This window comes from Notolepis coatsorum, assembly GCF_963971535.1.
Source record: "Notolepis coatsorum genome assembly, chromosome: 9".
NCBI classification, from domain to species: Eukaryota; Metazoa; Chordata; class Actinopteri; order Aulopiformes; family Paralepididae; genus Notolepis; species Notolepis coatsorum.
In genome coordinates this window covers 145,514,444-145,539,946 of record NC_140173.1, presented here as the reverse complement: position 1 = coordinate 145,539,946, position 25,503 = coordinate 145,514,444, and the positions used below count along the sequence as shown (strand labels likewise).

The following is a 25,503-nucleotide window of genomic DNA, read 5'->3' as shown; positions in this document are numbered from 1 at the left end:
AACATAGATAGGAGGTGTACTGTATGTCAAATGTCGGTCATGTGGTGGAAGAGTTTAGTACAGTCACACAACAGAACACCGCTGTAGTACAGTCACACAACAGAACACCGCTGGTTCGACCAGCGCTTCTGCCTGCCGCGTCTCTCTTGCCGCAAGGGCGTGTGCTAGTGGATTGATTGATTGGCCGTGTGGCCAATCAGAGAAACGCTGAACGAAAAGCTGAACACAAGTTGGTTGCCTTTAATATTCACGCGTCCTGACCGCGGTGGGAAGTTCGTTCCACCATTGTGGAGCGAGGACCGAGAATAGGCGGCTTCTCTTTGATGACCCTCCGGGACCTAGATCATTTTACTCTGTAGTAAAGTTGTCTTTCTATCTTTTCTCCCAAAACAAAACCCCTGGTTTATAGCATAGATAGCGTATAGAGACCAGGGGCATGTTGTACCTCCTGTACCTGTGCACACAATCACTTTAAACACTCACCTTTAACATTCACTTTAGACACTACACCATATTTTATCTATGTATTACTAAAAGAGGCACTACATCGCTACCTCATTTTTGCATGTTGTTGCATTTTGTACCTTTAGTTTGTATATTGTGTAGTGTTTGATCTTTGTTCTTTTAACTTTCTTTACTGTATGAAGCACATTCTCAGGGGGCTCATAAAGAACCAAGCATGTCACTGTAATGTACATGTACCTTGTGTGTGACAAATCAAACAAAAACCTGAAAAGCGTACCTCTGACATGTTGATGACCCCCACGGCCAGCGTCTTGTAGCCCAGGATGGTCCGGTTCTTGTAGCGTTTCCGTCTCTGTAACATGATCTGGAGTCGGTTGGCGTCCCTCTTCAGAAAATGGGGGTACTGGCGACGGAAACAAACAACATGCCCGAGGTTAAACATTTCATTTCAAACCTTTATTTTTGAAACTCGAAAGGCCACCGAGGTTTCCCTCGTTTACAGTCACGTCGAGTAAACGTACAAAGGTGAGTGTAAATAAATGTGTGAAAAAATCACAACACTACTAAGACGAGGCAAAAAGCAAGGATAACAAATCAATTAAAACACGTACAACTTGATTGACAAAGGTTGGAGATCAAGGCGTTAAACTCAGCAACAGAGGGGAGAATCTCAAGCTTTGTTCGGAGTTCATTTCATGAGCTAGAGGGGGATCCTAATGACATGCAGATTTACCCTGTTAACACATTGACCGCCAGCAGCAGGGGGCGCTGATCCCCCTTCTGCGCCAGGTCTTTATTCAATGGATATAGTTTTAGACTGCGACATTTGCGAGTGCTTAAAATATATCTTATATTATAGCTATGGGTCTAATACACCCGTTGATTGTCAGTGAGTTGCTTCCAGTCAACATGCACAAAACAGATTGTTTTTTCATCCGTACATTTCCGTTTTTATACCGTTTTGAATACGAGACTATGGTTTGGGTTATTCAGAGTAATTCCAGGAAAAGACGAGAAAAAGGCATTTTAGTGTAATCCAGTCATCACGTTGTAATTTTTCGGCTGATTATCTAATCATCCTGAAATCAACGCTAGATTATCATTATTATATCTCCTCGTGCATACATGAAATGGCCATCGTAGCGTTTAAAATGATACAATAAAAAAATCTGATCCATTATTTATGGCTTAAAAACTATTTCCGACAATTAGTTACACTTAAAAAATTTAATAATGTCTCGATTCAGAAATGTTTTATCATGGATTCAACAAAACTTTCAATGCGAATGGTTGATTTGAATTTCAAGGACTTTTTAAGCACCTTGTTAAAAAATTGGCTGTTTTCAATGGATCCCAGGCCTTGGATTTTTTTGGTAAAAAATCAAGCACTTTAACCGGTTCTGCACCAATGACGAGTATACTCGTTATCAGTGATGGGAATAACGGCGCTATAAGTAATGACGTTACTAACGGCATTCGTTTTTTCAGTAACGAGTAATCTAACGGATTACTCTTCCAATCTCAATAACGCCGTTGCCGTTACTGCAAATAAATGCGGCGCGTTACTATGAATGAACCTGTTTCTTTCATCAGACATATCTGCGCTGAGGGGCAATATGTTCTTCCTTGTTTAGTGCGCAAATTCTCCACTCATCTCTGCAAGCACTGCTCCACTGTCTCTGTCTGTCTACTCTGGTCCAATCACATTCAGCGTCCCGTCAGCGTGTATCCCCCCCACCCACAGTCTGCGAATCAGAGCAGAGTAGGGCGGGTCTTCACGGAATGCAAGTTGTCTTTCAGCAGGGCCGAGTCAGAGCGAGTTGACAGCGCATCGACAGGTTGTCTAATCTGCAGGTACTGTAGCTAGTAACCTCATTCCCAGTTGTATCCCCGTGAGATAAATGTAGCTAGTAGCCTAGTTTCGCCAGCAGGCAGTTAGTAGAAAAATGTGGCATGTTCAAAGAAAGTAAAAGAAAAGTCGACAGTGAAAATCGCTGCAATTCAATGGTGCATGGACTAAAGAATATGCGTGCATCCTCCCAGCACCAAGAAACGGTAGCTCTTGTGAAGAGTGGCAATTTGAAGCCACTATGAAACAAAACACAGTTATTTTGATGCAGCCTTTCCTCAGAATTCAGTGCTAAGAACCACAAAAATAAATGGAATGAAATCAGAATTATTGTTAAAAAAATGCACATGCATTTCCATAGCTGTGGATGAGTCCACTGACACCACTGAGAATGCTCAGTTGCTGGTGTTTGTGAGGTTTTAGTGAGTTTGTTTGTGAGAAGATTGGATCAGTTGTACTTTTTTTTGGAATATGTTAAAACCTTTTTTTGTGGAATATTTGATGCGGCCCAGCCTCACCCAGACTCTACCTCCAGCGGCCCCCAGGTAAATTGAGTTTGAGACCCCTGGTTTAGAATGATTCGATTAGATTCTTATATCTGTATGTTGTGTATGTCATAAATGTCATGAATTGAAAATGGGGGACCCTGATGTAAACAAGACGAAAGTCTTTCTCTGGTCTGCATCCCCTTAACAATTGTGTGTATTGAGCCGTACTGCTGTACCCATTCTGCAATCTGTTAATTAAAATGTTCAATCAATCAGTATATATTTGTTATTTATTTTTGGTATAGTGCTTAACAAGCATAATTTAATGTTGCCCAGTTGTGGCCTGTTGAGGGGCAATACATATCAAAAGTTCCAAAACATCTATTGTATTTGTATGATCCACTATATAAACATAGTAATTATAATATCTACATACATGGCATTTGATTGGAGGCTAGTCACACTTTGTCCCACAGCAACATTAAAATAGTTTAGATTTGTGTATGTTGTTTATGTAAAAAAAAAAATATTGAAAGTAACGTAATAGTTACTTTCTGAAGTAACTAGTTACTTTTATAATTTGTAACTGAGTAAGTAATTTAGTAACTTTTTGGAATAAGTAACTAGTAACTGTAACTAGTTACTTTTTAAAAGTAACTTGCCCAACACTGCTCGTTATAGCCCGCCAATCGTTTGCCGCCAACAACAAGTAAACTCGTTATGATCATTATTGCTTTTATTCGCTATTCCCATTCATAATTCATCTGCTATGGTGTAGGACTGTGTTGCACTCTGCCTGAGACCGCAACGGTGCGATACTGCCCCCTAACGCCTTGTGGCCGCTATTGCACTCCATTTGACACAATGTGGTTTCTTTTCTCTACCGAGCTGCGGCGTGGGGGCGGGTTCTAAACACTCCGGCAAGACAAGCGGTCACCACGGTTGCCTCGACGAGTTCAGCCGCCCGCCCGTCCCTGTGCAATGCTGGATAGCGCGGGACAGACTACCGCGACCAGTATTTGGAATGGCGATCAGATAATTGGATTATTCTTTTTGCAGTACATCATTTACAAGGTAAGGACTCAATATTATCAATATTGCGTTGATCCGATAATTTTTTTCCCGCGATTGCAGCCTGTGTGTGTGTGTGTGTATTAGTGTTGTCAAAAATATCGAAAAAACGATACATATCGATTCTGAATATTTAAAACGGTTTCAATACTCATTTCCAGAAATATCAACATTTAATTATTCAAAAGAAAATTGTATAAGGAAGTTGCATTGTTCATTTCAATACCTGTAATAGTACAGTTGTACACACATGTGCATTCAGTTAAGTCGGAATATGACTGAAATACAAAAAGTTCAGTTTGTCAGGTACATGCAACACAGATTACAGTGTTTACATCTGTCTGCTTGAGAAAATACCATGTTCTGCAATAAAAATGATTGAAGTGAGATGAACAGTTATTTTTTAATGTGTGATCTAAAGATAAACAAAGGGTTTTAAAAGTGTTATATTTATCTTCTCTTATAGTACCAGAGAGAAGCTGAGGAGAATCAACCAGCAACAAAAGCAACATTTATTAAAAAAAATAATAATAATAATTTTACATTTTAAGATTGAATCTTTTTCCCTGTGGTATCGAAAATGGTATCGAATATCGATACTTTTCAAGGTATCGTATCGAAGTTCGAAATTCCAGTATCGTGACAACACTAGTGTGTATGTGTGTGGCGTTGGCTGCGATAGACACACGGATGGGCGGTTTATCCCCCGTCCCCTTTCGTGCATGTATGATGACAAATAATACCGATAATCTAGCGTTGATTTCAGGATGATTCGATAATCAGGCGAAAAATGACAACGTGATAAGTGGATTTCACTAAAGGGCTTTTTGACGGAGTTCCCTGGGATTACACAGGAGCACTCTACAACTATACTCATATTCACCACGGTATAAAACGGAAATGTATAGATGAAAAAAGAATCTGTTTTTTGCACATTGACCGGAAGAAACCCACTAACAATCGGCGGCGTTATTAGATCCATAGCTATAATATAAAATATAGGTTTAGCTCTACAAACAAGGTGAGCGCTTACATGGGGTTAATGGGTGGCAAGGCCTATGCACTTCCCGGAAGGGGCGTGGCACTCAATGTGTTAAGCACTTCAAGGACCTTGTGCGAACCCTGCATGACGCACACACACACACAGAGGGGAGGGTGAGAAGGAAGCTGGACACAATCCCAGAGGACCCCTGCCATCCCCTCTATGATGAGCTAGCGAAAACGAGGAGCACATTCAGCCGTGGACTCGTCCTCCCCCCCCCCCCCCCCCCGACGCACCACATGTGCCCAAGCGCCTTGGCCGGTCCCTCATCATGCCAGGAGCCATCAGGCTGGACATGGCTCACTGCCGGAGAACTGGAGGAACCCACAGGCTGGCGAATCCCGCATGGACTCTGGTGCATGTTTTCACATTGACTCGTATATATTCATAGTCATTATTATTAGGGATGTTCGATATTGGCTTTTTTACCGATATAGTCCAACTCTTAATTTCCGATACCGATATCAACCAATACCGATATATGCAGCCCCCCCCCCCCCTCCCCCCCCCCCAAAACGGAATAATTTCAAGTAATTAACATTACATATCTCTTGTCGTGGAATTAACACAACATTATGCATACTTTTGACAATAAATCAAATAAGAATTTGTTCTTACTTGCTTGCCTGGGTAAAAACCTTGTTCAAGGAACCAACTCCAGTTGTAATGCCAGTACCTTGTTCAAGGAACCAACTCCAGTTGTAATGTCAGTACCTTGGTCAAGCGACCAACTCCAGTTGTAGTGTCAGTACCTTGGTCAAGAGACCAACTCCAGTTGTAATGTCAGTACCTTGGTCAAGAGACCAACTCCAGTTGTAATGTCAGTACCTTGGTCAAGAGACCAACTCCAGTTGTAATGTCAGTACCTCGGTCAAGAGACCAACTCCAGTTGTAATGTCAGTACCTCGGTCAAGAGACCAACTCCAGTTGTGATGCCAGTACCTTGTTCAAGGGAACACGTTTTTCTACAACTCAAGTTCAGACCTATGTTACTCTATTTCATTAGCACTAAAAGTGAATTTATTGTACAAAAAAGTCTTTATTGTATCAGAAACTTCAGAATGTTATCTTTCAAAAGAGACCAGGCTCATGCATGTGTTATACATATAAAGTATAGTATTTTGGTTTGCAAAGAAAGTATGCAGTCCTCAAGTTCAAGTAAATGTTATACTTGAATAGATAGTTATGAGAATAGTTATGTTCTGTAGATTCATACTGAAGCAGACTTATAATATAGTTATGTTATGTAGATGTATACCAAAGCAGACTTAGACTAGTTTGTAGTTATGTTCTGTATATTTATACCAAAGCAGACTTAGAATAGTTATGTTTGTATATTTATACCAGGGTGGGCTGTATACATACATATTTATATTATTGACCGAGTATTCTGTTTCAATTATTCACTCGCTCAGAGATCCAGTGCGGAGAGCAAGCATCCCTGTGTCTACCTCATCTTTATTTTATTATATTTGTATTATTCTTATTATCCTAGCTTGTTTAGATTATTTCCACACACACACGCACACGCACACACACACACACACACACACACAATCAAGTGCATCAATATTTGGATCAGAACTATCAAGTAATAAACAGTAGAGTTGTTACTTTTAAAAACTGTCTAGAACTATCTAACTTGAAATCAATACCTTCATAATGTTGTGTAGCGTAGGGGTAGGAGAGAGGATTCTAATTACACAAATGTTCAAATGAATTAACAAATTAAACAGAAAAGTGAATTACAGTGTGAATTAATTAATGAATGGATTACATACATGGGAGGAATACCACGCGTTTTACGATAATTCACATATGTTCTTCCTGTGCGAACAGGACAGTTGAGTCAGTGTTTGTGCTAAACACGCACCCCTCTCGACTCCTAATGCTGGAAACCAGAGAGAAAAAAAACGTCGATCTGTGATGTAACACCCAAATGAGGTTTTAATTCTGCCAGAATACAAACCTAATTTGGGCGTGACCGTGAGAGCTCACGAAAAAGAGTATAATGGGAATCACTGGCCCAATATAAGTTTTTTAGGGCATTTGTCTACTGTGAATTGTAGGAAACCAGGGTGAAGGAGAAAGGGGATGACATGCAACAAAGGTCTCAGCCACAGTTGGTTCTTAGGGTTCCTCCAGTTTGCTCTGAACTAGGAAAAACTGCTTTTTCCTTATAGACTCTGAAGCTGAAGGTTCTTCCTTCTTTTGCTGTATGATCTCTGACCACTGTGTGTGGACTTCTAACTGTCTAAGCAGATCTTCTATTGTTTATTCTTATTTATTGTGCCTATATGTATGAAATTGCTGATAATCTGTCTTGTTTTGTAAGCTCGTCGTCACTGTATAAATGGAGGGTAACCTCTGTGTCTCCTGAGTTGAAAATAAAGGTTTGAAATGAGTGTGTTTAATACCTGCAGTGAGAAGGTGAGCTCCAGGTCGGTCTCCATCAGGCCGCTGGGAGGGAGGACGTACTCGTTTGACCTCAGAAGACGCTTGGATCCCTGAAAACACAAAAGGTCAGCAGGTCACACCAAGTCATTAGGACAGTTTCAATCGCTGGTGGAAAAAAATAAAAAAAGCTCATGTCTCCAATCGGCCAAATTCACATAACGGCTGTGTTGTTCTTATGTCATGCTCAGGTTTTTTTAACACACATTAAAGATATGTTAATGTGGGGCGGGTGGGTGGGGGTTCGATTCGTTTTTGAATAGTTCCAAGTGACTATGGAATAGCAATTTTGTGAGTTTTGACCATCCATAATTGGTAGGAAAATGAACAACACGTCATGATAAATGGTCATTGGCAAACGGTGCATTTATATAGCGTTTTTTATCCAAACCTCACATTCACCCGTTCACTCACTCATTCACACACCGACGGCGGAGGCGACCATGCAAGGTGCCAACCTGCTCATCGGGAGCAGTTAGGGGTTAAGTGTCTTGCTCAAGGACACTTCGACACGCTGCCCAGGAGGAGCGGGAATCAACACAGGAATCGAACCGGTAACCTTCCGCCTACCAGACGAGCAATCTACCTCCTGAGCCACTAATAATAATAATAATAATAATAATAATAAATTGGATTTAAAGAGAGAAGCGCCTTTCTCAGACTCAAGGACACTTTACAAAGAGAGAGAAGGTATATAAAAGAAAGGGTAAAAAATATGAATATATATGTATGGTAACAGGAAAAAATTAAACAAATAAGATAAAAAAAAAAGGCAGCAAGGTGCTGTCCGATTGGACGAAACGTTAACAAGACAATTAACAAAAACAAGAACAGCGGGATCTGTGGCTTAAAAGAAACGAGTCAGGGGAAAGGGGGTGGGGCTACTTGGGAGCAGGGCCATGTTGCGTGAAGGCAAGTGGGAACAGGTGTGTTTTTTTAGGTGGGGATTTGAAGAGGTTGATGGTGTCAGAGCCTGGGATGGAGGGGGAGAGGGAGTTCCACAGCCTGGGGGAAGCTACAGAGAACGCTCGGTCTCCCAGTGTGGAACGCCTGGTGCAGGGGATGGTGAGGAGGTCGGAGTTGGAGGAGCGGAGGCCTCGTGCTGGAGTGTAGGGGTAGAGTAGGTCGGTCAGGTAGGAAAGGGCCAACCCGTGCAGGGATTTGTAGGTGAGGAGGAGGATCTTGTAGGGGGATTCGGTAGTTGATGGGGAGCCAGTGGATTTTTTGCAGGGTGGGGGTGATGTGCTGCCAGGGTTTGCTGCGCGTGAGGACCCTCGCAGCGGAGTTTTGGACGTACTGTAAGCGATCCAGAACCTTCTTGGAGGCACCAAGAAGGATTCCGTTACAGTAGTCGAGGCGGGGAGTGATGCAGGCATGAATGAGTGTTTCCGCTGAGGTGTCGCAGAGTGAGAAGGCGGAGGCGGGAAATGGTTCTGAGGTGGAAAAAGGCGGACCTGGTGACAGACTTAAAGGAAAACTCCAACATTTTGGGAAATTAGCTTATTTGGCATCTACCCTGGAGTTAGACAAGAAGATACATACCTTTTTCTTCTCTGTGCATGCAGTAGGAGTAGGAAGACACGCACCGTTAGCCTAGCTTAGCGTCAGTCACTGGAAGTAGGTTCCTCCATTAGCCTAGTTCCAAACGTCTTCCTACTCCTACTGCATGCACAGAGAAGAAAAAGGTATGTATCTTCTTGTCTAACTCCAGGGTTCCCAAAATGTTGGAGTGTTAAGATACATACCTTTTTCTTCTCTGTGCATGCAGTAGGAGTAGGAAGACACGCACCGTTAGCCTAGCTTAGCGTCAGTCACTGGAAGTAGGTTCCTCCATTAGCCTAGTTCCCAACGTCTTCCTACTCCTACTGCATGCACAGAGAAGAAAAAGGTATGTACCCCCTGCAATTTGCATACCGCCCCAACAGGTCCACGGAGGACGCCATAGCCCATGTGCTGCACACAGCAGCATCACACCTGGACAAGAGGCAGGGGAACTATGTGAGAATGCTATTCATCGACTACAGCTCGGCATTCAATACCATAGTCCCCTCCATACTCATAGCCAAGCTCAGGGACCTGGGCTTGAACTATGACCTCTGCCAGTGGGTCTTGGACTTCCTGACGGGCAGACCCCAGGTGGTGAGAGCAGGCAACTGCACCTCCTAATCCATCACCCTCAACATAGGGGCCCCCCAGGGCTGTGTCCTGAGTCCCCTCCTCTACTCCCTGTACACACACGACTGTGTGGCTCAGCGGAGTAGCAATACAATCATCAAATTTGCTGACGACACAGTGGTGGTGGGCCTGATCTCTGCCAACGACGAGAGGGCCTACCTGGAAGAGGTCAAGGTCCTGGCGGGATGGTGCCAGGAAAACAGCCTCTCCCTGAACGTCAGCAAAACAAAGGAGATGATTGTGGACTTCAGGAGGTCGGGGGTCAAGGACTACAGCCCCCTCAGCATCGACGGGGCACCGGTTGAGAGAGTCAACAGCTTTAAGTACCTCGGAGCCTACATATCCGAGGACTTGACATGGACCACACACATTGACAGTGTTGTGAAGAAGGCACGACAACGCCTCTACTTCCTCAGGCGCCTAAGGAAGTTCCAAGTCAGTCAAAAGATCCTTAAGAACTTCTACTCATGTACAATAGAGAGCATCTTGACTGGCAACATCACCTCCTGGTTTGGGAATAGCACTGCACAAGACCGAAGCAGACTACAAAGAGTGACACGTTCAGCCGAACGCACAATTGGAGGGGGGCTCCCCACCCTCCAGAACATTTACAACAAGCGTTGCAAGGGCAAGGCTAAGAGAATCATTAAAGACTCCAGTCACCCGAACAACTGCCTCTTTGAACTGCTGCGGTCAGGCAAGCGATACCGGAGTCTCAAGGCGAGCACAGAAAGACTCAGAAGAAGCTTCTATCCCCAGGCCATCAGGCTGCTAAACGAACAATGAACACTACACAACAACAACCATCAAACGCACATAGCACACACATCCACACGCACACACTCACTTTAAACAAACACACTGTAGCACCCACTCCACACACTTTATAGCACACACCCACTTTAAACAAACACACTGTAGCACCCACTCCCCACACTTTATATTTATTGATGAAGGATTGCACTACAACTCGTACACCTTACTGTAAATTGTACCTAAATTGTACTCATCCCATTTCTGCTTTGCACTATATAGTACTGTACATTAGTACACTGCATAGTATTGTATATTATATGGTAACTCAGTTACGTCTATTCTGCATCGAACATTGTACATATGTCTATACTGAACACTGTGACCTCATTTTCTACTTCTAAATTACATGCTATACTATGTTATTTGATACTATCTTGTCTAGCACAGTCTCTGGAGCGTAACAGTAAGAAGCATTTTGTATGAAAGTATTCTGTACTTCTGTATGACAACTATTAAAGAAACTTGAAACTTGAAAACTTGTCTAACTCCAGGGTAGATGGCAAATAAGCTACTGTAATTTCCCAAAATGTTGGAGTTTTCCTTTAACGTGAGGGTGAAACGAGAGAGTTGAGTCCAGTATTATGCCCCGGTTCCTTACCGCTCCGTGGAGGGGCAGATGGATTAGCCATCCACGGAGAGAACAAGAAGGCGGTCAATCTTTTGGAGGAGGGCTGGGGAAGCTTCAACCACTGTTGTCATGACAATACTAAAAAGGGCAGCTTTGAGGGCCTCCTGTCCTGATTTGACATCCCGAGGAATCTCCAGGTTCACCAACTTCACCAGAAGTGAGAAGAAGACGTGTCCCCAAAGTTGGCAGGCGCCGAGCTCGGTGTGGCACAATGCCAGGTGACTCGTCCCTTTCTTAAGCCCGGGAGGACACACAACCGGCCGGTGTGTCCTCGGAGGAACCAATTAGGTGAAACAGTAGACAAAGGAAGTGTCTGCGTGACAAACGGTCCAGCGTCTCAGCCGGTCCCCCCTGAGGGATGCATCTCATTAATCTCTTAGCTCACTGTGATCCAGCTCTGCTCAAACTAATTCACCAAAACCACTCTTTCCTGCCTCTGATCATAATGTTGAGACAAGGGAGTGTAATGAGATCATGACACAATAACAAGCATTTCACCAACTAAAACTATATTTACTAAAACTACTTATACACCTGCATAACCCATACAACTCTGCATGATATCATTTCAAATAAATGCTGTATACTGTATATATATATATATATATATATATATATATATACTGTACAGTACCAGAGAAGCATTTGGAGACACCGTATCATTCAGTTCAATGCCAAAGTGTGTCGAAACTTTTGACTGGTACTGTATATATATTTATTCTTATTGTGTATATATTATAGTATTCATAATAATAGTTTTATATCTGTAGATACTACACATATCCGTTACCTACCGCTACTCTTACTAGTTGCACTGCTGACCAGTACGACTTACTATCATAGTGTGTACTTGACTTGTATCACTGTACATATTAATACCACAACTCTGTAGATACATCTGATTAGCACTATTACTCGGTAGTAGTACTCATTCATATATTTTATTATACTCAGTTTAATCACATGTACCTTGTACGTACAGTATATTACTGTTGCACTCTGGTTAGATGACGAAGCTATTCCCATTGTACTGTACTTGTGCTGCATGATGACAATACATTTGAATGTAATCTAATAAGCACAGTGATTGTTGATCCAGAACAATTGTATCATGGATGAACAAAACTTTCAATGCGAATCGTTGATTTGAATTTCAAGGACTTACCCTGTAAGGCCCTCGGTTGCCAAATTACAACATCACTTTTAGCTTTTGGATATTTAAAAAAAGAAAAAGAAAAACTTTACATTTTATAAATTTTTTAACACATTTACATAGTCAATGGGTCCTGTTGTTCAGCCTCACAATGCTATTGGATGGTAAATGTGTTTGTATAGGTCCCACATTCTGGCCTCTGAAGTTGATAATGTCAATTTAATTTGGGCACCTTGTGAAAGAATTTGTTGTTTTCAAGGAATTCCAGGGCCCTCATTCATCAACGTGGACTTTGACCTTGACCTACTTCCACACGTAAGCACGGAATTTAGAACTAGCGCACGCACAGGGAAGTCGGCATTCATCACACGTGCGTAAGCAGGCTCTACGCACACCTGTCATGATGAATCCCACCTTGGCCCTGCGCCGCAGCTCGTGCACGCTTTCACGTATTTGCATACCAAAACCGCCCCGACCAACCAAATATGGTCAGGCCCTCCCCTTCAAATACCATGAGGGAATCCCTGTGCGTGGAATGTTGGAGGATGGCAAAGCGAACGAAAAAGAGAAACTACACAGACACCGAGGTGGAGGTCCTCGTAACGGAGGTGGATAAATAAAAGGCGGATTTGTAAACGGTGATGTCAGATATCAACGGCTCCCTAAGACCATTGCTGCAATTCTGCCTGGACAGCTCAAAATACTAATAAAGACCGTTCGTTGACCACTGTTTGGCGTTGGTTGTGTTGTGTGTCATTATAACCGTGCTGTACAATATGAATGCCTTTATTAGTTGTGTTCGATTGGCTATATGATTTTTAGAGGCATCTATTTTGTTGTCGGCTAATAAAGACCGCGCTGGAATATGACTGCCTTTTCCCGTGTTGTTTGATTAATACCCACGGATTAAAGTTCTCCTCAATTCTATTCCAAATCGCGATGGATCTCCCGTCAATTTTCTACCTGCTGCATGATTTCTAGAGGCATACTACTACAATCTATTTTGATGTCAGTATTGGGTAGCCTATATAAACAATATAATACGAGAGCATATACAAGAACAATGAATCTCACTGCATGTATGATGTATCCTGCCTTTCAATACATGAACTTGAATTCCATCATATAGTCTGTCCACTATCTGCATGGTGTCATTGCAATGCGTTTTCTATTCTTTCTTGTACAGTAAAAAGGGGGAAGAACACTATATTCATATGACTTATTCTGCTTACAGCTTCGAAATTCCACTTGTTTCGTTTAACGTAAAGCCTTTTAAATATAATCAAAACGTTCCCGTGTTTCGGCGGTCTGTGCGCAAAATAATAACGAGTTGAGCTTTATGATTTATGATGAATTGAAAATGGGGGACCCTGATGTAAACAGGACGAAAGTTGGTCTGCATCCCCAATTAACAATTGTATGTACTGAGCTGTACTGTACTGTACCCATTCTGCAATCTGTTAATAAACTTTTCAATCAATCAATCAATCAAGCTACGCGGAGCGCAGTCAGTCAGTAGCCTACACCCCGTATATTCCGATAACGCTATATAAACCATGAATGAATGAATGAATGAGAACTTTATTAACAGATTGCAGAATGGGTACAGTACAGTACAGCTCAATACATACAATTGTTAAGGGGATGCAGACCAGAGAAAGACTTTCGTCTTGTTTACATCAGGGTCCCCCATTTTCAATTCATCGTAACATATATGACATGCTGCATTCATTCTGAGAGAAAGATCTATTATTCCAAATGCTATTTATAGGGTTTTGACCATAATTACACTACTGTTGCTATTTTACAATGAACTATAATGAACTACGGTTCATAGAACATCCAGTGTTATTATGCACAGAAGCTCATTTCCTTGTTGTAATAATATATTCTACCACTGGGCGCGAGGTACGCCAGGTCCGAAATGTGCGTAGATGTAAGCACGAAGTCAAGTTCAAGTTGAAGTTGATGAATCCCACTCTTTGCTTAGAAATGATCGTACGCACGGGTTACGCACAGATCTGTGCGTAGAACACGTTGATGCATGAGGGCCCAGGCCTTTACTGTTTTTTGTACAAAATCAAGCACTTTAAGCACTTCAAGGACCTTGTCCGAACCCTGCAATCAATCAATCAATCAATCAATCAATCAATCAATCATGTATGTATGAATGTATCTGTTTTTGTCAAATGTAATCAAATAAAATAAAACAAACAATTACACAATTAAAATGTTAAATATCATTGTTGTTTTGGAGGAATATTCCAGCCCACCATGCAGGCACTGCAGCTGTAGCACGAAGACGTCAGTCACCTGCCCTGTTCATGAGAGCTCTAACGACTTCACATGGCCATGTAACCTTTAGCTACCAATTAGGTGATAGAAGAGTGAGTGAGCGCCATGGGACAGCAGGATATACTGTGTCTCTGTCTTGAATACCCTGGCTCGAGGACCGGCTCGTTAACAGGCTGATCTGGGACAGCAGGATATACTGTGTCGTCTTGTCTTGAATAACCTGGCTCGAGGACAGACTTGTTAACGGGCTGATCCAGGGACAGCAGATCCCGATGCCATCCGTCTCGGCTTGGCAGCACAGAGCTGGTGAATCATGTTATAGAGACGCCCAAGTGAAAATGTCTGCGACTGGTCTGTAATTCATTATCCATTATTATGGTTTCTTCCAATGGGATCGTGGCTGAATTATGAAATGGTAAACAATTCTGTCGTCGAAAATTTATAATAAAATATGCTTAACATAATAATAACAACGAGTATTTCTCACACAATTTTGATCTGAAAATACTATTTAAAAGTGATATATTATCAATGCAAGGTACATACATTTGATAATCAAATGTGATTTTGCACAATATGTGTTTCAGCTATCATCATGTTATTATTGATCATTTGTATATTAATTTCTTCCACTATAAAGTGTACTATCCATGATCCACAGCTTCCAGCAATGACTGACGCCTCGCACGATTTCTGTTTCATTGGCACAAACAAGACTTTTGCTGGACGTATTTGGTTGGTAAAGATGGTTTTTTTTAAATAAAAAAAGCATACAAAATGTAAACATTAGATACAGTCTGGCGAGGGGACATCCCAGAGTTAGACCCTGAGTTTGACTGGGACGACGTTTGGACAAATGCTATAGTAGCCTCTCGCAACCCTAATCACCAACAAATTTATTGTAATTATATTCATAGGACGTATCTCACACCTAGGAAACTGTTTGCTATGGGGCTGGTGGCCGACTCCCGGTGCACGTTATGCTCTCTAAGAGCCACCGGTACGTATCTGCATAATGGTCTGGGATTGCCCACCAGTGGCCCATTTCTGGAAATCTATAGCGGCTAGACTCTCGGGCATCTGTAACCTATCGATTCCACTCACGGCACCAACATTACTTCTAAACGATATATCTTCACTACCAACATCCATACAACAGAAAATAATTATTCTGGCAGGTGTTACAGCAGCCAAAAAAACGTATATCGCTATGAGATGGAAAGAACCTGAGAATCTCACGTTAATTCACTGGTCCCCGACACTGCTGAATGTTATTTCTTTGGAGATATCGACTGCCTCGGATGGTTGGGGTGGCGCAGGCGGGTAATGAATTGTGGACTGCGGCGGCCGAGTTGGTCAAAAGCTCCATGGAGCGGCAGAGTGGGGGTGGGGTGTTGGTCCTGGGGAATCCGGCGGTGTGGGGGGGGGGGGGGGGGTATCTGTCTAATGTCTTTTGTGTTTGTGGTGTGTTTTTGTTTTTATTCTGTATATTTGTATTTTGTATTTATTAGTCAAGTTTAGATCTGTATTTATTATTTCCTTTTGTGTTGTATTATTATTATTAGTGCCGTTACTGTTGCTGTGTGTGTTTTTTTGTACTTTGTATTTATTGTTATTTTTATTATTTCTGAATGTCTTATCGTTATTGTAGTTAATATTGTTGAAATATGGTCTTGTGGTGTCCCTTGTATTATCGTATTATTGTATTGTGTTTTGATTGTTGTGTTGTGGATTTTTTTTTTAAAAGATTTGATAAAAAATAAATTAAAAAAAGCACCATCAAAAGCCACTATAGTACTTGAGTAATTGATTACTCGCGCCCATCCCTAGACAGCACAATATTGATGTAACTAAGGGATTCACTGGACATTTTTAATGCATTATGTTTTATCAACTGAAGAAGAAATGCGCAATTTTTGAAGAAATGCACCATTTTTGAAGAAATGCGCTATTTTATGGTATTCGGTCAGGATGTTATTGACTTGTTTTTAGATATGTAGAATATGGATTTGTTGTATTGGACTTTTATGCTTCATGTGTTGTTTTACATGTTATTTGTGTATTATGTCCTTTGGTCAGAACATCGGGGACCCTGCTGGAAATAAGTGTTGTTTTGTTGTGTCTTTGGATCCATAAAATTAATCAATCAATCAACTAAGTTACAATATGAGGTTCACTCTGACACGTTGTGACCTGGTGGTGGTGGAGTCTCAGCGCACGGCTTGCTCCTGCTGCCTCGCTTCACACGTCGCTCTGTCATGTGATGTAAGATCCTTCAAGACAGACCTTTATTCACACCCGCAGGGGAAATTCTACCTCATCTATCTGCTATCTGGTGTGTAATGGAGACGCATACAGGCGATGCAGCGTGGCACAGGAGGAGGGGTAGGGCCTGCCGTCCTGCACCGTGTCGTTCTGGTCACCGGAGAGGCGCCACAACAAGTGCCTCATCTCGCATCGCGCTTTTGTTCAAAGACTTGATAATAATAATAATAATAATGCAGGACCTCCTTTTAGAGTGTCTTTATTCGGCATGCATCGACACAACGACATGCGGCACACACACAGGGGAATACACACACACAGAGGAATACACACACACACACACACACACACATGCAATTGTCTTCTCAGGCTCGCCGATGCGATTGAGTCTCTGCACTCGACCGTCGTCCTTCCCCCCCAAGGGCAGCCGGGAGCAGACAGGGTGTTGGGCATAACAAAAAATATTGTTTGTTTCCTGTTGGTTGTCAGTTAGGGTTCTTACACATTTTCCAAAGCAAAATTCAAGCACTTTTCAAGGTGCATTTTCAAGGTGCATTTTCAAGCTTTTCCAGCATCTTATGCGGCTGTAGTAAATTAAATATACTCAAAATGATCATTTGATCATCTGCCCCACACGCTGTTCCATCAGATGGCACACTTAAAAAAAACACTATGGTTCAAGTCAAGCCAAATCACGCGAGTGGTGAGAGAGGACTCCTTCATTTTGTGTGAAAGGCGAAAGCAATTAGGCTCTCTCCGACTTATTTTATTTATTTATCTAAAAACCAAACTATTCAGTCAGATAGCGATTTATTATGAAAGTATACAGTGCAATTACAATTTCAATAACTTTCCAGCACTTTATACACAATTCAAGCACTTTTCAAACCTTGAAAACACCACATTGAAATACAAGCATTTTCAAGGATTTCCAGCACCCGTACAAACCCTGTCCATGGGTAGGTAGGGAATTTATTTTATTTTATTCTTTATTTTATTCTTTCCCACGGCGACTATGGATAGGGAATTTCTTTATTTAATTAAAATGTTCACAACAACATGGATGCATGTACTCTGCCAGCATGTTTAATATCCATAATACTAAAGGTTTGACTAAGATTTCTATGAAACTTTATTCAATAGAAATATATATATATTTTTTTAACTCATAAAATATATTGGGTCGCACCTAAATCGGCAGGGTCGGTCGGCAACCGGAAACAAACCATTCTTTTCTTTAGGCCTTGGCGAGGGGCCGCGTCCCGGGGACCAATCCAAGTGCTCCTGCCCGTCTTCGCCAGGGACGCGACAGCGTTAACGATCTGTTGTGCATGTTTTTCCATTGGGTTTCTCTTATCGGGGGGGAAACCCTTGCGAGCACGGGGAGAACATGCAAACTCCACACAGAAAGGCCTGGGAGATACCCCACCTGGGTACCGGCCCGGGCAACACGGAAACCTGGTCCCCAAGCGGGAATCGAACCCAGGACCTTCTTGTTGTGAGGCGACAGTGTTAACCACTAGACCACCGTGCCATCTGCGGGAGACCTTGACCTTTGACCTGTTCCCCACACACCTGTTTTTACACACCTGTTTTTATACACATGTTTTTTATACACCTGTTTTATACACCTGCTTTTATCTCATCACGTTCTTATTGGTAGATATGATTTACTTGCATTTTTATTAGGGATGTCCGATATTATCGGCCTACCGATATTATCGGCCGATATCGGCATTAAAATGTGATATCGGAAAATATCGGTATCGGTTTTCAAAAAAAAAACATTTCTATAACCTTTATTTACCCAGGCAAGCAAGTAAGAACAAATTCTGATTTTATTTATTGTCAAAAGTATGCATAATGTTGTGTTAATTCCACAACAAGAGATATGGTAATGTTAATTACCTGAAATTATTCCATTTTGGGGGGGGGGGGGAACCCTGCATATATCGGTATCGGTTGATATCGGTAATTAAGAGTTGGACAATATCGGTATAGGTAAAAAAGCCAATATCGAGCATCCCTAATTTTTATCATGTGCTTACTTTTTTTATTCATGATGCAGACATAACTGTGAATGACTGAATGAGAAACTGTCAATGTCTGTATATTGTGTGAGCTATGTGAGATAATAAAGTATCTATCTATCTATCTATCTATCTATCTATCTATCTATCTATCTATCTGCATCCAGACACGTTACACAGACACAATGCGGACCGTCGATGGGAGGGAAATAGGGAAGACAGGGAGACGGGTATTGTGAGAGATTATAAAAACCAACACAACGCCCAGGACAACAGAGGAGCTGTCATCAACAGCACTCTTCTAATGAGCCGCTGGGGGGGGGGGGGGGGGGGGGGTGGAGGATACTAGTCACGGTCCACGGAGCAGAGATGGCACACATGCCAACAACAACGCTTCAACCAACTCCCTCAGATCAATCAGGAAGCAGAGCTGGGACAAACAAAACAAAACAACAGGAGAAGACCACACATCGCTAGGGATGGGTACCGAATTCGGTACTTTTGAGGTACCGAACCGAAACACGTCGGTACTACCGAGTATCGATTTTTCTTTTCATGTCAACGTTCACACGCACAATATATGCTTACCTAGGATTTGACTTGATTCAACAACAAAGCAGTCGGAGCAATGGCAAGCCGAAAACGGTTGCAATTGTAGTTATTTGAAGTTTGGATTTTTTTTTCACGACTGAGGTAGTAGGTCAATTAAATTTCTTGAGACTAAAGTACCGAAAAAAGGTACCGTTGGGTACTGGTATCGATTCACAGGTACCGTATCGGCTCAAATGTGAAAGGTACCCATCCCTACACATCGCTGGATAATACGTCAAACATAAACAAGAGAAGAAGAAGGCAGCACATCGCTGGATACGCTTAACATAAACAAGAGAAGAAGAAGGCAGCACATCGCTGGATACGCTTAACATAAACAAGAGCAGAAGAAGGCAGCACATCGCTGGATACGCTTAACATAAACAAGAGAAGAAGGCAGCACATCGCTGGATACGCTTAACATAAACAAGAGAAGAAGAAGGCAGCACATCGCTGGATACGCTTAACATAAACAAGAGAAGAAGAAGGCCGCACATCGCTGGATACGCTCAACATAAACAAGAGCAGAAGAAGGCAGCACATCGCTGGATACGCTTAACATAAACAAGAGAAGAAGAATGCCACACATCGCTGGATACGCTTAACATAAACAAGAGAAGAAGAAGGCAGCACATCGCTGGATACGCTTAACATAAACAAGAGAAGAAGAAGGCAGCACATCGCTGGATACGCTTAACATAAACAAGAGAAGAAGAAGGCAGCACATCGCTGGATACGCTTAACATAAACAAGAGAAGAAGAAGGCCGCACATCGCTGGATACGCTCAACAAAAAAACAAGAGAAGAAGAAGGCAGCACATCGCTGGATACGCTTAACATAAACAAGAGAAGAAGAAGGCAGCACATCGCTGGATACGCTTAACATAAACAAGAGAAGAAGAAGGCAGCACATCGCTGGATACGCTTAACATAAACAAGAGAAGAAGAAGGCAGCACATCGCTGGATACGCTTAACATAAACAAGAGCAGAAGAAGGCAGCACATCGCTGGATACGCTTAACATAAACAAGAGAAGAAGGCAGCACATCGCTGGATACGCTTAACATAAACAAGAGAAGAAGAAGGCAGCACATCGCTGGATACGCTTAACATAAACAAGAGAAGAAGAAGGCCGCACATCGCTGGATACGCTCAACATAAACAAGAGAAGAAGAAGGCAGCACATCGCTGGATACGCTTAACATAAACAAGAGAAGAAGAATGCCACACATCGCTGGATACGCTTAACATAAACAAGAGAAGAAGAAGGCAGCACATCGCTGGATACGCTTAACATAAACAAGAGAAGAAGAAGGCAGCACATCGCTGGATACGCTTAACATAAACAAGAGAAGAAGAAGGCCGCACATCGCTGGATACGCTCAACAAAAAAACAAGAGAAGAAGAAGGCAGCACATCGCTGGATACGCTTAACATAAACAAGAGAAGAAGAAGGCAGCACATCGCTGGATACGCTTAACATAAACAAGAGAAGAAGAAGGCAGCACATCGCTGGATACGCTTAACATAAACAAGAGAAGAAGAAGGCCGCACATCGCTGGATACGCTCAACATAAACAAGAGAAGAAGAAGGCAGCACATCGCTGGATACGCTTAACATAAACAAGAGAAGAAGAATGCCACACATCGCTGGATACGCTTAACATAAACAAGAGAAGAAGAAGGCAGCACATCGCTGGATACGCTTAACATAAACAAGAGAAGAAGAAGGCAGCACATCGCTGGATACGCTTAACATAAACAAGAGAAGAAGAAGGCCGCACATCGCTGGATACGCTCAACAAAAAAACAAGAGAAGAAGAAGGCAGCACATCGCTGGATACGCTTAACATAAACAAGAGAAGAAGAAGGCAGCACATCGCTGGATACGCTTAACATAAACAAGAGAAGAAGAAGGCAGCACATCGCTGGATACGCTTAACATAAACAAGAGAAGAAGAAGGCAGCACGTCGCTGGATACGCTCAACATAAACAAGAGAAGAAGAAGGCAGCACATCGCTGGATACGCTTAACATAAACAAGAGAAGAAGAAGGCAGCACATCGCTGGATACGCTTAACATAAACAAGAGAAGAAGAAGGCAGCACATCGCTGGATACGCTTAACATAAACAAGAGAAGAAGAAGGCAGCACGTCGCTGGATACGCTCAACATAAACAAAAGATGTTGGTGATATTGTGCAAAGATGAACTGTACCCCCCATGTACGAAACAAAATAAAATGAATGAATGAATGAAAGAGAAGAAGACAGCCTGTCGCTGGATACTCTGAACAAAAACAAGATAAGAAGAAGACCCCACGCCGCTGGAGGGGATGGTTGTGGTTGCTTGTTTTGACTGTTATGATCTGATCCTGCGACCATGTACTGACACTGTACATGTCTGTCGGTGTTCTTCTTGTTATGTGAATGAATGAATGAATTACTTTTATTTATATAGCACCCTTCACAGCACGAATGCACAGGGTGCTTTACACTACAGCTTAATATAAAAAACACAATAAAACAAAATAAAAAGAAATAAATGACAACAACAACAGACGGCAGTTAAAAAACAGTGAAACCAGATAGAAAAAGTAGAATAAAATAATTTGGATAAAATCATGAGTCACTAATTAAAACAAAACTATAGGAACAGTGAGGACAAGAAAAATGTATGTATGTTTGCTGTGTTTTTTTGGAGCTCCTATTTATCCGCTGTAACATGAATTGCCCAGTTTGGGACATACAGTACCAATAAACTTGACCTTGACTTAAGTCGCTTTGGATAAAAGTGTCAGCTAAATGTAAATGTAATCCATCGATCGGTCGATCCCTTGACTCTTTGAAATACAGAAGAATCCAGCAACCATTCACTCAATTGAAATTAATGATCAAGACACAAAGGGCCCTAAAATAATTTTCTATTGCTACACTGTAGGGCTGTCCCCGACTAAGGATTTGGATGGTCGACTATGATTGGCCAAAATAAAAATAAAAGTATAATATTTTAAAAATAATTTTTACTTTTTACTTATTTTTTTAAAACTTTTTTATCATTCCATTTGGGCTGTGGGGGGGTGCTTAATGTCTGAAGGAGTCGACTGAAGGCTTCTTGTCCTCTGCAAAAGCATGCAATTGGTCCACTGATGGATACATCTTGATATTTGTCTAGTCTAGTGTGTTCATTAGACGGGTGAAATCCTCTTTCAGTGCCTCTGTGCCTGTTTTCGTGGGCAGTTAGCCTCTGGTATGCGTGCCATTAGCGTTAGCCACGCTTCTAGGCCTCTTTTCTTTTGGAAAAAATGATAAATAAAAAAAATATTATAATTTCTTTTGGAAAGAATGATATTAAAAAAAAAAAAAAAAAAAAGTATAAATATTATTATTATTATTTTTTATATTCGACTAAGAGGTTGGCCAGTCGACTACGGCTCCTTTCGACCGACTAGTCGACTAATAGGGGGCAGCCCTACTACACTGCATCCCATGTGCCGGCCTGCTCCCCGCCGGTGGCAGAGTCCCACCAGTATAAACACACTCTGGAAACAATGCTAGCTAACGGCACGTAATTGCTGCCTTGTGTTGGGAACTGGAAGGCTCTGGAGACGGGGAAGTCGGGGAGGGAGATCAAGACGAGGGAGGACTGGAATGTGACAATTAATTGAAAAAGTGAGATGATCGGTTGGAGAAAGAATGTCGTGCCTCCGGCTCGGGATGTTTCAATAGTTGCTGTCTTTTAAAACTTTCCGACGGGGAAATGTGATGATTTTGAATACGACGATCACCCGCGGCAACGCCCCCCCCCCCCCCCTGTAAGTTGTAAGTAAGGGTGCAAAGCCGTGCACTCGAGTGAGGAGGAGCGGAAGACCGCTGGTTCTCCAACAACAGCGGTGTGCTCTTCAGAATGTACCGGGAGAAACGTTTACTGTACCCCGCAGACATAATAAGATAATAAGCATATAAGCAGTGCTTACTAACGTTATTAGTTGCGTTATTTCTGACCGAATTAGTCATTCATTTGTCTAGCACAGTCTCTAACAGTGTAACAGTAAGAAGCATTTTGGATAAAAGTATTCTGTACTTCTGTATGACAACAATGTATGCCTTTCAAATGTTAAATGATAAATGATTAAATGATACACAGCGAAATCTACGTTCTCGCCTCATCCTGCTTTCGCCAACGGCAGCGATGTGAAAGGCGAACTCCAGCAGTAGCGCGCTTGCTGCCGCGGGGGCGTGCCACGCGCGTCACGTGGCCGTCTCGGCCAATCAGGCCTACCCCGGAAATGGAAAGGGTTGCGGAACTGATACAGGCGTCCGGCCCATGGGGACATTAACGTGTGTTGTCGCCGTCGGGCCTCACAAATACATTTGATTTGATACATAAACGAATCAAACGACGCATCTGAAGCTGAACAAATTAAACTCATTGGGTTGGAGTTTAGAGACTTATAATACTGTGACTTTCTCCAGACCTCTCTTGGCTGGAGCTGTGAGGCGTGGCCAGCAGTAGCACTAGAAACCACCCCCCCCCTCCCCCCTATCCCCACTCAACTCCAAGTAACCCACACCAAAACAAAACATTGTAAACAAAGTTTACTTTTAAAGGAGGTAAGTGATCTCAGTGTAAATGATCTCAGACGGGAGGGATATGTGCTGCTGTCCTCTAGGTGTTTTCATAGTAAACACAGACAGACAGATAGATGCACACACGCATACTGTACATGATATACACACACAACTCATATGTACACACAGACTATACACAGACAGACGGATGCACACACACACACACACACAGATTAATGCATGCACATGCACGCACGCATACATACACACACACACACAACACATACACACACACATATAAACACACCAACACACAGACAGACGGATCTGTACACGCACAGACAGACAGACAGACAGACAGACAGACAGACAGACAGACAGACAGACAGACAGACAGACAGACAGACGAATGCACGCACGTCGCACACATATATACATACACACACACACACCAACACACACAATTGGATCATGTCGGAGAGCGGCGCGAATGAAAGTGCTTTGGACGGCGGCTGGAGCCAGAAATGGGGGATTTTTACGCTTTCCCAAACATAATCCGGCTCGTAGCGACGTCTCTCTCTCCGCTGACCCCGCCGGGCTGCGCGGCCCCGTGGAGGAGGAGCGTCGTCTGAGTGCACTCTCGTGTCGTAGGGCCGACGCAGGGCGCTCTCGGGCAGCCGAGCGTGTGGAGGACGTGTGTCTGAGCTGGACGTCATGTGTTCGTCTAGTGTTCCGTCATGTAGCTGATGTGCTGCAGGCCTAGTGTTCAACTGAAAAATGTGATTTTCAACCCAATGTTCTCAAATGTTTTCAGAAGCCATTAGGTGATACAGGTATAGTATGTGCAAGAAATATCTGCTTTTCAGCATTGATTTAGATGACAAAATTGTTGATCACGAACCAGGATGTATATACATATTATTATTTATTTTTTTATCACTATAGTTGATATACAATATGGATATATGTGACCCGGTGTGGATAATAGGGTAATATCGAGCAAGCTTCATTTATAAATGTTTTTACATTATGTCAAAGTACAAGTTCTTACCTACAAAATAAGCCATCACTTGTACAAATGTGGCCACGACTCCCCTCAAAATCAAATCAAATCAAATGTATTTGTAAGGCCCGACAACACATGTTAATGTCCCCATGGGGCCGGACACGTCTTCTTTAAACGAGTCAAGAAGAAACATCACACAATAAGTCAAGAACAAAACAAGAACACCATAAGGTCCAACAAATTTAAAATAAATGCAAAATAAATAAATGCAACACTCCCAGACATACCCCACGCGAAGGTAAGGAAAAACTCACTAACACCTAGCAAAAGACACAAAACCTAGCAATGGACGCAACTGTAGGAGAATAACAGCGAGGAGAATAATACAGTCGGGTAATATAACACGAATTAACGTATTTACAAGTCGTATTAAGTTTTGCAAATAAGGAGACATTATAGATAACACCTCAAAGGACTCAAAATGGCCGATATCTCCATTTAGACCTATTTCTGAATATGTGCGAGACGTTCATGGCGATTCTGAAGAGTCTCCCCTCGCGCCGTACAGCAGGTTTGGCCGTGCCGGGTCACATGTTGTCCTCCTT

General features: G+C 42.3%; 1 protein-coding gene across 2 annotated transcripts in view; it reads right to left on the bottom strand.

Annotated features, from left to right (window-relative positions):
* Nucleotides 1-25,503, bottom strand: part of LOC311234052 (phosphofurin acidic cluster sorting protein 1-like) — a 145,554-nt gene that overhangs the window by 106,440 nt on the left and 13,611 nt on the right. For both annotated transcript variants that reach the window (XM_084321143.1, XM_084321144.1), the window contains exons 2-3: nucleotides 7,333-7,422; nucleotides 743-868 (exon numbers count right to left, since the gene is read on the bottom strand). In XM_084321143.1, the coding sequence (XP_084177269.1) occupies nucleotides 743-868; nucleotides 7,333-7,422 (216 nt within the window). The remainder of the gene's footprint in view (nucleotides 1-742; nucleotides 869-7,332; nucleotides 7,423-25,503) is intronic.